At 36.8% G+C, this 14,298-nt stretch overlaps 1 protein-coding gene across 15 annotated transcripts in view; it reads right to left on the reverse strand.

The window, feature by feature from the left end:
* The window catches only part of CEP83 (centrosomal protein 83), a 142,426-nt gene that overhangs the window by 97,776 nt on the left and 30,352 nt on the right, over positions 1 to 14,298 (reverse strand). For 10 of the 15 annotated variants that reach the window (XR_010835866.1, XR_010835867.1, XR_010835868.1 and 7 more), the window contains exons 2-4: positions 1,343 to 1,668; positions 912 to 1,184; positions 343 to 493 (exon numbers count right to left, since the gene is read on the reverse strand). The exons of 2 other annotated variants lie outside the window; for them this stretch is intronic. Coding sequence is in view for 3 of the 13 variants with exons in the window: in XM_067009871.1 (XP_066865972.1) it covers positions 343 to 493; positions 912 to 1,084 (324 nt within the window). In the remaining 10 variants the exon portion in view is untranslated. The remainder of the gene's footprint in view (positions 1 to 342; positions 494 to 911; positions 1,185 to 1,342; positions 1,669 to 14,298) is intronic. 3 more of the 15 variants (XR_010835869.1, XR_010835861.1, XM_067009873.1) reach the window with 1 other exon arrangement.

Here is a 14,298-nt window from a genome sequence, read left to right on the forward strand (position 1 = left end):
ATCACCTTCCTGGTGAAATGACCCTTTTTTTTGGTTATAAAAACATTCCTGGGCTTCCCTGGTGGTGCAGAGGTTGAGTCCGCCTGCCGATGCAGGGGACACGGGTTCGTGCCCCGGTCCGGGAAGATCCCACATGCCATGGAGCGGCTGGGCCTGTGAGCCATGGCCACTGAGCCTGCGCGTCCGGAGCCTGTGCTCCGCAACAGGAGAGGCCACAACAGTGAGAGGCCCGCGTACCACCAAAAAAAAAAAAAAAAAAGAATATAGAGAGAATTTACCAAAATTATTTATTTCCACTAAATATCTGACTACTTTTATACTAACTTGAATATATTTTCTTACCTGCAGCTTCATTTCTTCTAAGTCTTTAGTTTTCTCTACTAATTCCCCTCGTAGCTCTTCAAGCAGCAGCTGAAATTTTTCCTGGTGAGTTTGCTTTTCATTTAATAGGCGCTTGAGCTCATTTTGTGACTTTATGTACTCATCCTGCAACCTGATTTTTTTAAAAGAAGAATTAAAGTGTATCTTTTGCTTTCTAATCACATTACTTTATATGAAGTCAACCAACACTACAGAGCAAGATCAATATCATATATTCATTAAACTTACAAATATAATTGCTTTACAGTTTCATTTATTATTAACACTGTAATTTCTGAATGCAATTTTACTTTGAAGGGAAAAAAAACATATTTAGCCACCTACATTTAATTTTATATGTCTTGCTACTTTCAAAACAAGACTTTTATAAATTTATAATCCACCTGATTTAAAGAAAATTTACTTGTATTTAAAAAGTTTTAAATGTATACTGCAAAATAACAAAATTATGAGGTATGTTCCAGAGCAAACAGACAAAATAAAAATTTTTAATCAAGCCTCTCACTTCCAAATTTAAGTAATTTATTTACCTTGTGTGTTCAGCTTTCAGAGTCTGATAATTAGTTTTATGATGTTCACATCGTAACCGTTCATCAATTAACATTTTTTGGAACTCAGATTGAGAACTTGTCAGCCCACTGTCTCCACCAGGAGGAAAAATGGTGGGAAAACTGTCCATATTGGTAAGTGAGCTGACAACCATGTAAAAGGAAGTCTTGTTTTCTTATTGTCTTAGTTTTCTTTTCAAGAGTATTTTTCACTTTCTTTGTGCTAAGACAGAATCTCGGGAGGCCAAATTATACCTGAAGAGAGAAATACACTTAATTAGTGATCAATGAACTCCTTCAGTATTATATATTTTTTATCACTTATTATTCTCTTTATCATTTCTATAACAAACCCAATTTTCAGATTTTCAGTTGTTCATAAAATAAAATTCAAGAATAAAGTTGAATCATACCTTAAATTTTCTTTATTTCCATGCAGTTTCTGTGCCCATCAAGGTCATATCTTCAAGTATTAGCTTAACTAGATGTAACAACTCTTCCAGTATAGGTAGTCCCAGATTCACAAATCACCAACGTTTCCTGAAGTTACTGAAGTAAACTTCAAGAGTGGATTCTGATACGAAATCCATACTCTGAAACCAGGGGAAAAGCTATTTGGAACTTGATAAGTGGCTGGGGAGAATCACAGTCTTCACAAAGATGACCTTCAGCATGTAATTATGTCTGTGATTAATGCTACAAAGGATCTTTTATTTGACACAAGGTGGCTGCACTCAGGCTGCAGATTCAGAGAAGAAATCAGTCAACATATAAATATTGATCATCTATGTATTATGCACTGTGCTAAGAACAGGAAAGTCAATCACCTCAGCTATCCCCAAAAGCACCAATCCAGGATTATGAAAGTAACCAAATGTGTGCTGCATCTAGAAGTAAAAAAAAATGATACAGTGTTCTTACTGTAAATAATTTTTAAAAAAATTTTAATCAAAACAATTCTGTCCCTTTTAACTTCATCTTTCTCAAAACTATTATATATATTTTTTCCTAACAGTACCTCCCTTAGTCATGGGTGATTATGAATTACCTTTTCTTACTACAAGAGACCATCTTTAGCCTACACAAACCAACCATTAAATTACTGAGTCTTGCTTGAACTACATCATTTCTGATAAATTAATGTGATGTCTACATAAAAAGACTTTTAAACTAAAATTGAGGTTGCTTTGGTTTCCTGCTTTATCTATTTTAAAAGAGGGGTAAAAGTCCTTCAAGCACACTTACTCCTTATTCTTCGGTTAAATGTGCACAAGGATTCAACCTTTGCAAATGCAGAGTGCACTGTTTGTAGCAGCTGCCACAACGTTATCCTGTCAAGAATATACATTTGCCATGGAATTAATAAACTGGATCATAAAAGTGGCATGTAAATTTTTATTTATTTTATTTATTTATTTATTTATTTATTTTCGGCTGTGTTGGGTCTTCGTTGCTGTGCGCGGGCTTTCTCTAGTTGCAGTGAGCGGGGGCTACTCTTCGTTGCAGTGTGTGGGCTTCTCCTTGCAGTGTCTTCTCTTGTTGTGGAGCACAAGCTCTAGGCACATGGGCTTCAGTAGTTGTGGCATGCGGGCTCAGTAGTTGTGGCTCGCAGGCTCTAGAGCACAGGCTCTGTACTTGTGGCACATGGGCTTAGTCACTCCGCAGCATGTGGGATCTTCCCGGACCAGGGTTCGAACCAGTGTCCCCTGAGCTGGCAGACGGATTCTTAACCACTGCACCACCAGGGAAGCCCTGGCATATAATTTTGATTCTGCTCTTTGATCCAAATTAATTTTTCAGAGACAGAAACATACAATAAACATATCTAATACTTTCTAATAATATCACCAAAAGGCATTATGAGGTTTTAATTAGCTAAAAGCTTACACTACATTAGAAAAATCAAAAGCTACCCTTTAGTCCTACTACTAGTGAAAGAAAGATTTCCAAGATAAAATGAATATTTTTTTCCTTTGTATTCTAGTTAACTTGACAGTAAACATTCTCACTGACCCCTACCCTAAAATGAGAGTTAAGTCCTCACAGAAATAAAATGTACAAAGACCTGAAAGTTTCTGGAAAATAAAATTTAAATGATTTATCTCCTTCCCTCTTGGCACTGAAATATTCACTAGACGTACTTTCCAGGACTTCACTAATTTCAGAATATCCCTTTCTCAATCACCACCACCATTACCTCATCTCCAATTCTAGTTTCTATGCAAACATATGGGGACTGCCCTCTTGTATTTTCCCAAACCAGGAGGATTTCTCCTGTTCCAAGATGATGTTTGCAATTTCATTACTTTTTAATATGTTAATTTTTTGAATAATAAAGCTAGAATATACCAACACACATCACCAGTAGGTACCACATCCAAACACAATATACTTTCCCCTCATACCACAAAAAATACGTTAATTTGCATGCGCGCACGCACACGCGCGTGCACACACACACCTATAGTAAGCTTTCTGCAAAGTTACCTGTATCAAAATGATAAATCTGCTTATCCCCTGGCCCAATCCTAGGAATTTATTCTATGACAATAGCTGGATGAGTACCCAAATGTAATTACTATATAAGAATTTTCTTTGTGACTTTTTTTTAATTAAAAAAATGAAAAATCAGAAATAAGCTAAACTTCCATAAATAAAGGTTTATCTATACTACGCATTAAAAAGGATAAGTCAGATCTGTCCCCACATCATGGTGAAGAGTATAAATGACAGATACACACACACACATGTTTACATACACATAAAAAGAGTCAAACAGTGGTACACCAAGCAGCGAATAGTGGTAACTTCTGGGGAAATAACAATGGGGGGACTCCCTGACAGGAAAACTTGCACCTTGCACTTTCAACATTTTACTGTTAAATTTTCTTTTTAACAACTACAAACAGTTTTTCAGACAATGAACAATTATATCACCCTGTATTCAAATTATCTTAAACCTAATTCATTACCCTTGCTTTCAATCTACCTTCAAAATCCTTACTTTCCAGCTTCTGATATTGATACCAGTATTATGCTACCATTCATCCACACTTACAACCTCAAAGTCTTCTCTGCTTTCCCTCTCTACTTCCCATGTATAACAACAAATACAACAAATGCATTCCATTCTCTCCATTCCTACTTAACCACAAAAAGTCAAGCTTGTATCATCTCGTAACTAGACTATTAGAGCTTTTTATTATCCCTGCTTCCAATATTTTCTCTCTCTAGTCTACCCTCCAAACACTGCCAGATTAATAGTCAGAAACTGTTATTTGATTTCTCATTCTCACTCAAAAGCTCCCATATATGAGACAAAATCAAAACACTCCAAGTCTTTCAAAGCACTACACAATCAGCCCCAATCTACCCTGTGTAATCTCATTTCCTACCATCTGCCAAGAATATTCTACTACAGCTAGCCCCTGAATAAATATGCACATCACACCTTTGTTCACGCAGATTTTTTCTTAGTGTGTGAACCCTATGCTAATGAAAATGGACTCTACTATGCACGATAATCACTAACTGTTCTCTATTTCTGTGATGATTGAATATAAATAGACTTAAACACAGTAGTTAGATACTGGAAAGAAATCCTTGACTCAAAGTTATGAGCCCCTGGGTTGCATGTGCCAATAGCCTTTTCCAGAATTTTCTCCTCTAGGAAGAGTTAAGAATCACAGAAAACTATCTGCCGATTTGTGTGAATCTACCAAGGTCAGAATGAATTTTTCATCTGTTTTCAAGTACTCTGCACATATAACATATCCAGTTCTCTAATTCAGTAGTAATCAACTTATCAATAATAATCTTGAAAAATATAGTATGGTAGTCCTCCAAATAGATATCTAGTGTCATAGATAGAAAGGCCTCATAAAACAATTCTTTCTCTGACCTTCAAAAGTGGCCCATCATTCTATATTCAAGATTACAAAGAAAGAACTTCTACTTTTTTATACTAATTATATAAGGACGTTTTTAGCTAAAAATGGAAAACCCCCCAACTCAGTTACCATATAATCTATCTCTTATATCAAGAAATCTTAAGACAGTCTTCTATTACCAGTAATAGAGGATTAAGTAATTTGGATCAAGCCTCCCACTAAGGACAGCAAGAAAAGCTGGATACATACTTTTTAAAAATCAGCTTGAAGACACTGGAAAACAAAAGAATAAACATTTACTGAGACGGGAATGGGGGAAGATATGGATGCAGAAAGATGAGACTGGAACTTGGAACCACCCTCCCCCTAGAGGCATCTGCCAATTCCAGAGAGGTAGCTGGGAGATTGAATGCCCTGGGACAGTCCTTAAATTCAAAGAAAAATATATTACATCAGCCAGGAGTGGAGAAGCCCTGGTGAACACCCTTCATTTTGGATAGAGACTTCAAAGGCTGCCTCTTAGGAATAAGGGTAATTCAGAAGAAAGATATTAGACTAGACCTCAAATTACTCTAAAAAATAAATATGTGACACATACACACATGTAAAAGTCCATGGGAAGATAAGGTAACATGAATTAAAGCCACAGAAACAACAGACAACAGGCAGACACACAGGGTCTCACTATTAAAGAGTTATCAGACAATGACTCTAAAACAATTTTTTAAATTCTAATTGTGTACAAAACAATAGAAAAGAAGGTTGAGAAATTCGGGAAAGCATTAGAAACCATAAGAAGAAACTAATGTAAACTCTAAACTTGAAAAATATGTAACCAAAATTAAGAGCTCAATTGAGTGGGTAAAACAGCCCAGATTAGACATTGTTTAAGAAGTAATTGGAAGACAGCTTAAAAGAATATGTTCAAGAAAAAGTAAAAAGAGAAACAAGGATGGAAAATATAGAAAAGAAGGAAAGAAATACAGAGAATAAAGTTAAAATGTCACTTTAACAGACATGAAATTGGAGTCCCAGAAAGAAAGGAGAGAATAGAGCAGAAGCAATACCTCAAAAAAAAAAAAAAAAAAAAGAAAAAGAAACAAACCAGTTTGACATCATCCCCAAACTGAGAAACGGTATCAATCCTCAGATATAAAAAGTCCTACAGGGAGTTCCCTAGTGATCCAGTGGCTAAGACTCCACGCTCCCAATGCAAGGGGCCCAGTTTCAATCCCTAGTCAGGGAACTAGATCCTACATGCCACAACTAAGAGTTCACATGCCGCAACTAAAGATCCCACATGCCGCAACTAAAAAAAGATCCTATATGTTGTAACTAAAGATCCCACATGCCTCAACTAAGACCCGACACCGCCAAATGAATAAATACCAAAAAAGAAAGTGCTACAATCCCCAAGCACATAAATAAAAAGAAATTCACACCTATGCACATCACATTAAGACAGCTAAAAACCAAAAATAAAGGGAAGAACTTAAAATCAGGCAGAAAGAGACAAAGTGCCTGTAAATAAGAGCAACAGAAAGCCAGAAGTGACTTCAACAGTGAAGGCCAGAACACAATGTACAGTGCTGAAAGAAAACAACTGCCAAACTAACATTCAATAAATACAGCAATACTACAACTTTGAAGAATGATGGTAAAACAAAGACATTTTCAGACAAACAAAATAAATTCATCCCTAAAGATGTACAACAAAGAAACAGTCAAGGACTTTTCATACACAATGAAAATTCTTAGATGTGAACTTGACAATGCAGAAAGAAAGGAAGATTAAAGGAAACCATAAATATATGCATAATTTGAATTGAATATTAATTGCATAAAATATTGATAATAGCTTATGGGATTTTAACATATACTGACTTAAAATACATGATATAAATGGTATATAAGACAATAAAGGTACAATTACAAGTGCAATAGAGTCCTTGCACTGTATAGGAGAAGGGTAAAAGTATCAATTAACATTCTATTTTGATAAGTCAACAATACATATTGTAAAGGAAATGGGTTGGCAAACTATACTCCATGGGCCAAAGTTGGCCTGTAGCCCTTTTTGTAGCCCTTCCCAAGCTAAAAATGTTACCTCCTTTTTTAAGAGTTAAAATAAAAAGAATGAAAATAGATGTAAAAATCCTCAACAAAATATTAGCAAATCAAATACAGCATGTTTAAAAAGAAGTATACATCATGACCAAGGAGGATTTATTCCAGGAATGCAAGGTTGGTTCAATATTCAAAAAATCAATTACTATAATCCATTACATCAACAGGCTAATGCATAGAAATCACATGATCATATCAATAGATGCAGAAAAAGCATGACAGAATCCAACACCTACTCATGATAAAAACTCTCAACAAATAAGGTATAGAGGGATACTTCCTCAATTCAATAAAGAACATCTACAAAAAATCTACAGCTAGCAGCATACTTAATGGTAAGAAAAATAGCTTTCTCAGTAAGAACAAGAACAAGCAAGGCTGTCCCTTCTCACCACTCCTTTTCAAAACTGTAATGGATGGCACTCAGCTAACACAGTAAGAAAAGTAAAAGGCATACAGAAAGAAAAGGAAGAAATAAAACTATCTTTGTTTGCAGATGACACGATCATCCAAGAAGGAGAGCCAAAAGAATCAATTAAAAAAACAATTCCCCTAGGGGCTTCCATGGTGGCATAGTGGTTAAGAATCCACCTGCCAATGCAGGGGACACAGGTTCGAGCCCTGGTCCAGGAAGATCCCACATGCCACAGAGCAACTAAGCCCATGCACCACAACTACTGAGCCTGCGCTCATGCCAGAACTACTGAAGCCCACACGCCTACAGGCTGTGCTCTGCAACAAGAGAAACCACCACAATAAGAACCCCGTGCACTGCAACAAAGAGTAGCCCCCACTCACTGCAACTAGAGAAAGCCCAGGCACAGCAACAAAGACCCAAAGCAGCCAAAAATAAATAAATAAAATAAATTAATTTTTTTAAAAAAGGCAATTCCACAAACTAATAAGCAATTACAGCACAATTACAGGATAGATTAATATACAAAAGTCACTTTCTTCCAACAGCAATAAACAAATGGAATTTGAAACTTAAAACAATACCATTTACAATAAACCCCCCAAAAAATGAAACAGGTATAAACCTAACAAAATACGTGTAAGATTTACATGAGGAAAATGATAAAACTTCGATGAAAGAAGTCAAAGAATTAAACAAACAATTATTTTAAACATCTTTATTGGAATATAACTGCTTTATATTGTTGTGTTAGTATCCGCTGAGCAACAAGTGAATCAGCTATATGTATACATATATCCCCATATCCCCTCCCTCTTGTATCTCCCTCCCACCCTCCCTATCCCACCCCTCTAGGTGGTCACAAAGCACTGAGCTGATCTCCCTGTTTTGTACAGCTGATTCCCACTAGCTATCTATTTTACATTTGGTAGTGTATATATGTCCATGCCACTCTCTCACTTCGTCCCAGTTTACCCTTCCCCAACCCTGTGTCCTAAAGTCCACTCTCCATGTCTGCATCTTCACTCCTTTCCTGCCACTAGGTTCTTCAGAACCATTTTATTTTATATTCCATATATATGTTAGCATACTGTATTTGTTTTTCTCTTTCTGACTTACTTCACTCTGTATGACAGACTCTATCTAGGTCCATCCACCTCACTACAAATAACTCAATTTCATTTCTTTTTATGGCTGAGTAATATTCCATTGTATATATGTGCCACATCTCCTTTATCCATTCATCTGTCAATAGACACTTAGATTGCTTCCATGTCTTGGCTACTGTAAACACAGCTGCAATGAACACTGTGGTACATGACTCATTTTGAATTACGGTTTTCAAAGGGTATATGCACAGTAGTGGGATTGCTGGCTCATACGGTACCTCTATTTTTAGTTTTTTGAGGAATCTCCATACTGTTCTCGATAGTGGCTGCATCAGTTTATATTCCCACCAAGAGTGCAAGAGGGTTCCCTTTTCTCCACACCCTCCCCAGCATTTATTGTTTGTAGATTTTTTGATGATGGCTATTCTGACTGGTGTGTGGTGATACCTCATTGTACTTTTGATTTGCATTTTGGTAATGATTAGTGATGTTGAGCAACCTTTCATGTGTTTGTTGGCAATATGTATATCTACTTTAGAGAAATGTCTATATAGGTGTTCTGCCCATTTTTGGATTGGGTTGTTTGTTTTTTTGATATTGAGCTGCATGAGCTGCTTGTATATTTTGGAGATTAATCCTTTGTCTTTCCATTTATTTGCAAATATTTTCTCCCATTCGGAGGGTTGTCTTTTCATCTTGTTTATGGTTTCCTTTGCTGTGCAAAAGCATTTAAGTTTCATTAGGTCCCACTTGTTTGTTTTTCTTTTTATTTCCATTTCTCTAGGAGGTGGGTCAAAAAAATCTTGCTGTGATTTATGTCATAGAGTGCTCTATGTTTTCCTCTAAGAGTTTTATACTGTCTGGCCTTATATTTAGGCCTCTAATCCATTTTGAGTTTATTTTTGTGTATGGTGTTAGGGAGTGCTCTAATTTCATTCTTTTACATGTAGTTGTCCAGTTTTCCCAGCACCACTTATTGAAGAGGCTGTCTTTTCTCCACTGTATATTCTTGCCTCCTTTGTCATAGATTAGTTGACCATAGGTGCATGGGTTTATCTGTGGGCTTTCTATTCTGTTCCATTGATCTATATTTCTGTTTTTATGCCAGTACCATACTGTCTTGATTACTGTAGCTTTGTAGTATAGTCTGAAGTCAGGGAGCCTGATTCCTCCAGTTCCGTTTTTTTTTCTCAAGATTGCTTTGGCTATTCAGGGTCTCTTGTGTTTCCATACAAATTGTGAAACTTTTGGTTCTATTTCTCTGAAAAATGCCATTGCTAGTTTAATAGGGATTGCATTGAATCTGTAGATTGCTTTGGGTAATACAGTCATTTTCACAATATTGATTCTTCCAATCCAAGAACATGGTATATCTCTCCATCTGTTTCTATCATCTTTAATTTCTTTCATTAGGGTCTTATAGTTTTCTGCATACAGGTCTTTTGTTTCCTTAGGTAGGTTTATTCCTAGGTATTTTATTCTTTTTGTTGCAGTGGTAAATGGGAGTGTTCCCTTAATTTCTCTTTCAGATTTTTCATCATTAGTGTATAGGAATGCAAGGAATTTCTGTGCATTAATTTTGTATCCTGCAACTTTACCAAATTCACTGATTAGCTCTAGTAGTTTTCTGGTAGCATCTTTAGGATTCTCTGTGTATATTATCATGTCATCTGCAAACAATGACAGTTTTACTTCTTTTCTGATTTGGATTCCATTTATTTGTTTTCTGTCTGTGATTGCTGTGGCTAAAACTTTCAAAACTATGTTGAATAATGGTGGTGAGAGTGGGCAACCTTGTCTTGTTCCTGATCTTAGTGGAAATGGTTTCAGTTTTTCACCATTGAGAATGTTGGCTGTGGAATTGTCATATATGGCCTTTATTACGTTGAGGTAAGTTCCCTCATGCCTACTTTCTGTAGGGTTTTTATCATAAATCGATGTTGAATTTTGTCGAAAGCTTTTTCTGCATCTATTGAGATGATCATATGGTTTTTCTCCTTCAATTTGTTAATATGGTGCATCACATTGATTGATTTGCATATATTGAAGTATCCTTGCATTCCTGGGATAAACCCAACTTGATCGTGGTGTATGATCCTTTTAATGTGCTGCTGGATTCTGTTTGCTAGTATTTTGTTCAGGAACTTTGAATCTACATTTATCAGAGATATTGGCGCTTTTTTTTGTCTTTTTTTCTGACATCTTTGCCTGGTTTTGGTATCAGGGTGATGGTAGCCTCATAGAATGAGTTTGGGAGTGTTTCTCCCTGTACTATATTTTGGAAGAGTTTGAGAAGGATAGGTGTTAGCTCTTCTCTAAATGTCTGATAGAATTCGCCTGTAAAGCCATCTGGTCCTGGGCTTCTGTTTGTTGGAAGACTTTTCATCAGAGTTTCAATTTCAGTGCTTGTGATTGGTCTGTTTATATTTCCTATTTCTTCCTGGTTCAGTCTCAGAAGGCTGTGTTTTTCTAAGAATGTGTCCATTTCTTCCAGGTTGTCCATTTTATTGGCATATAGTTGCCTGTAGTAGTCTCTCATGATCCTTTATATTTCTGCAGTGTCAGTTGTTACTTCTCCTTTTTCATTTCTAATTCTGTTGATTTGAGTCTTCTTCCTTTTTCTCTTGATGAATCTGGCTAATGGTTTATCAATTTTGTTTCTCTCTCAAAGAACCAGCTTTTAGTTTTGTTGATCTTTGCTATCATTTCCTTCATTTCTTTTTCATTTATTTCTGATCTGATATTTAAGATGATTTCTTTCCTTCTGCTAACTGGGTTTTCTGGGGTTCTTCTTTCTCTAATTGCTTTAGGTATAAGGTTAGGTTGTTTATTTGAGATTTTTCTTGTTTCCTGGGGTAGGTTTGTATTGCTATAAACTTCCCTCTTAGAACTGCTTTTGCTGATTCCCATAGGTTTTGGGTCATCGTGTTTTCATTGTCATTTGTTTCCAGGTATTTTTTGATTTCCTCAGTGATCTCTTGGTTATTTAGTAGCATATTGTTTAGCCTCCATGTGTTTGTATTTTTTACAGTATTTTTCCCTGTAATTGACATCTTGTCTCATAGCACTGTGGTCAGAAATGATACTTGATACAATTTCAATTTTCTTAAATTTACCAAGGCTTGATTTGTGACCCAAGATATGATCTATCCTAGAGGATGTTCCATGAGCACTTGGGAAGAAAGTGTATTCTGCTGTTTTTACATGGAATGTCCTATAAATATCAGTTAAATCCATCTTGTTCGATGTCTCATTTAAAGCTTGTGTTTCCTTATTTATTTTCATTTTGGTTGATCTGTCCATTGGTGAAAGTGGAGTGTTAAAGTCCCATACTATGATTGTGTTACTGTCAATATCCCCTTTTACAGCTGTTAGCATTTGCCTTATGTATTGAGGTGTTCCTATGTTGGGTGCATAAATGTTTACAATTGTTAGATCTGCTTCTTGGATTGATCCCTTGATCATTATGTAGTGTCCTTCTTTGTCTCTTGTAATAGTCTTCATTTTAAAGTCCACTTTATCTGATATGAGAATTGCTACTCCAGCTTTCTTCTGATTTCCATTTGCATGGAATATTTTTTTCCATCCCCTCACTTTCAGTCTATATGTGTCCCTAGGTATGAAGTGGGTCTCTTGTAGAGAGCATATACACAGGTCTACTTTTTGTATCCATTCAGCCAGTCTATGTCTTTTGGTGGGAGCACTTAATCCGTTTACATTTAAGCTAATTATCCATAGGTATGCTCCTATTACCATTTTCTTAATTGTTTTGGGTTTGTTATTGTAGGTCTTTTCCTTCTCTTGTGTTTCCTGCCTAGAGAAGTCCCTTTAGCATTTGTTGTAAAGCTGGTTTGGTGCTGCTGAATTCTCTTAGCTTTTGCTTGTCTGTAAAGCTTTTGATTTCTCCATCAAATCTGTATGAGATCCTTGCTGTATAGAGTAATCTTCGTTGTAGGTTTTTCCCTTTCAGCACTTTAAATATGTCCTACCACTCCCTTCTGGCTTGCAGAGTTTCTGCTGCAAGATCAGCTGTTAACCTTATGGGGATTCCCTTGCATGCTATTTGTTGCTTTTCCCTTGTTGCTTTTAATATTTTTTCTTTGTATTTAATTTTTGATAGTTTGATTAATATGTGTCTTGGCATGTTTTTCCTTGGATTTGTCCTGTATGGGACGCTCTGTGCTTCCTGGACTTGATTGACTATTTTCTTTCCCATATTAGGGAAGTTTTCAAGTATAATCTCTTCAAATATTTTCTCAGTCCCTTTCTTTTTCTCTTCTTCTTCTAGGACCCCTATAATTTGAACGTTGGTGCATTTAATGTTGTCCCAGAGGTCTCTGAGACTGTCAATTCTTTTCATTCTTTTTTCTTTATTCTGCTCTGCAGTAATCATTTCCACTATTTTATCTTCCAGATCACTTATCTGTTCTTCTGCCTCAGTTACTCTGCTATTGATTCTTCTTAGAGAATTTTTAATTTCATTTACTGTGTTGTTCATCATTGTTTGTTTGTCCTTTAATTCTTCTAAGTCCTTGTTAAACGTTTCTTGTATTTTCTCCATTCTACTTCCAAGATTTTAGATCATCTTTACTATCATTATTTTGACTTCTTTTTCAGGTAGACTGCCTATTTCCTCTTCATTTGTTTGGTCTGGTGGGTTTTTACCTTGCTCCTTCATCTGCTGGGTATTTGTCTTCTCATTTTGCTTAACTTACTGTGTTTGGGGTCTCCTTTTTGCAGGCTGCAGGTTCATAGTTCCAATTGCTTTTTTGTCTGCCCCCAGTGGGTAAGGTTGGTTCAGTGGGTGGTGTAGGCTTCCTGGTGGAGGCGACCGGTGCCTGTGTTCTGGTGGATGAGGCTGGATCTTGTCTTTCTGGTGGGCAGGACCAAATCCAGTGGTATGTTTTGCGGCGTCTGTGAACTCAGTATGATTTTAGGCAGGCTCTCTGCTAATGGGTGGGGTTGTGTTCCTGTCTTGCTAGTTGTTTGGCATGGGGTATCCAGCACTGGAGCTTTCTGGTCATTGAGTGGAGCTGGGTCTTAGCATTGAGACAGGGATCTCTGGGAGAGCTTTTGCCAACTGATATTATGTAGGGCTGGGAGGTCTCTGGTGGTCCAATGTCCTGAACTCGTCTCTCCCACCTCTGAGGCTCAGGCCTGACACCCAGCTGCAGCACCAAGACCCTGTCAGCCTCACAGCTCATATAAGTGGGATCATACAGTATTTGTCTTTTTGTTACTGGCTTATTCCGTTTAGCACAATGTTCTCAAGGTTCATCCATGTTGTAGCATATGTCAGAATTGCCTTCCTCAGGAGTCTCCTCAACAGTCCACTTAGCCAGCGTGTTCCTCTCCCCGGCCTCACAGAAGTAACCTTTGTTCTCTGTGTTCCTTTCACTCTTTGGCCTTACCATAATAGAGACTTTTCACACCTTATTTATTTATTTATTTATTTTTTGCTCTGGGTATCCCTCATGGCACGTGCTCTTCGCCAACAGTTAACAATTTCCTTTACAGTTCCCGTGCGTGCTAGGCTCTGAGGAGCCTCCTCCCTCCCACCTCGGGGCAAAGGGTGGGCAACAATAAAATGTTTATATTCATGGATAGGAAGACTAAATACGGCCAAGATGTCAGTTCTTCCCAACTTGATAGCTGGATTCTATACCATCCCAACAAATTATCATGTGGATATCAACAAACTGATTCCAAAATTTATACGTAAAGGTAAAAGATCCAGAATAGCCAACATACTATTAAAGAAGAACAAAGTTAGAGAACTGACACTACCCAACTTCAAGACATACTATATAAGCAACAATAATCAAGAC

Source organism: Kogia breviceps, chromosome 12, assembly GCF_026419965.1.
Source record: "Kogia breviceps isolate mKogBre1 chromosome 12, mKogBre1 haplotype 1, whole genome shotgun sequence".
Taxonomy (NCBI): domain Eukaryota; kingdom Metazoa; phylum Chordata; class Mammalia; order Artiodactyla; family Physeteridae; genus Kogia; species Kogia breviceps.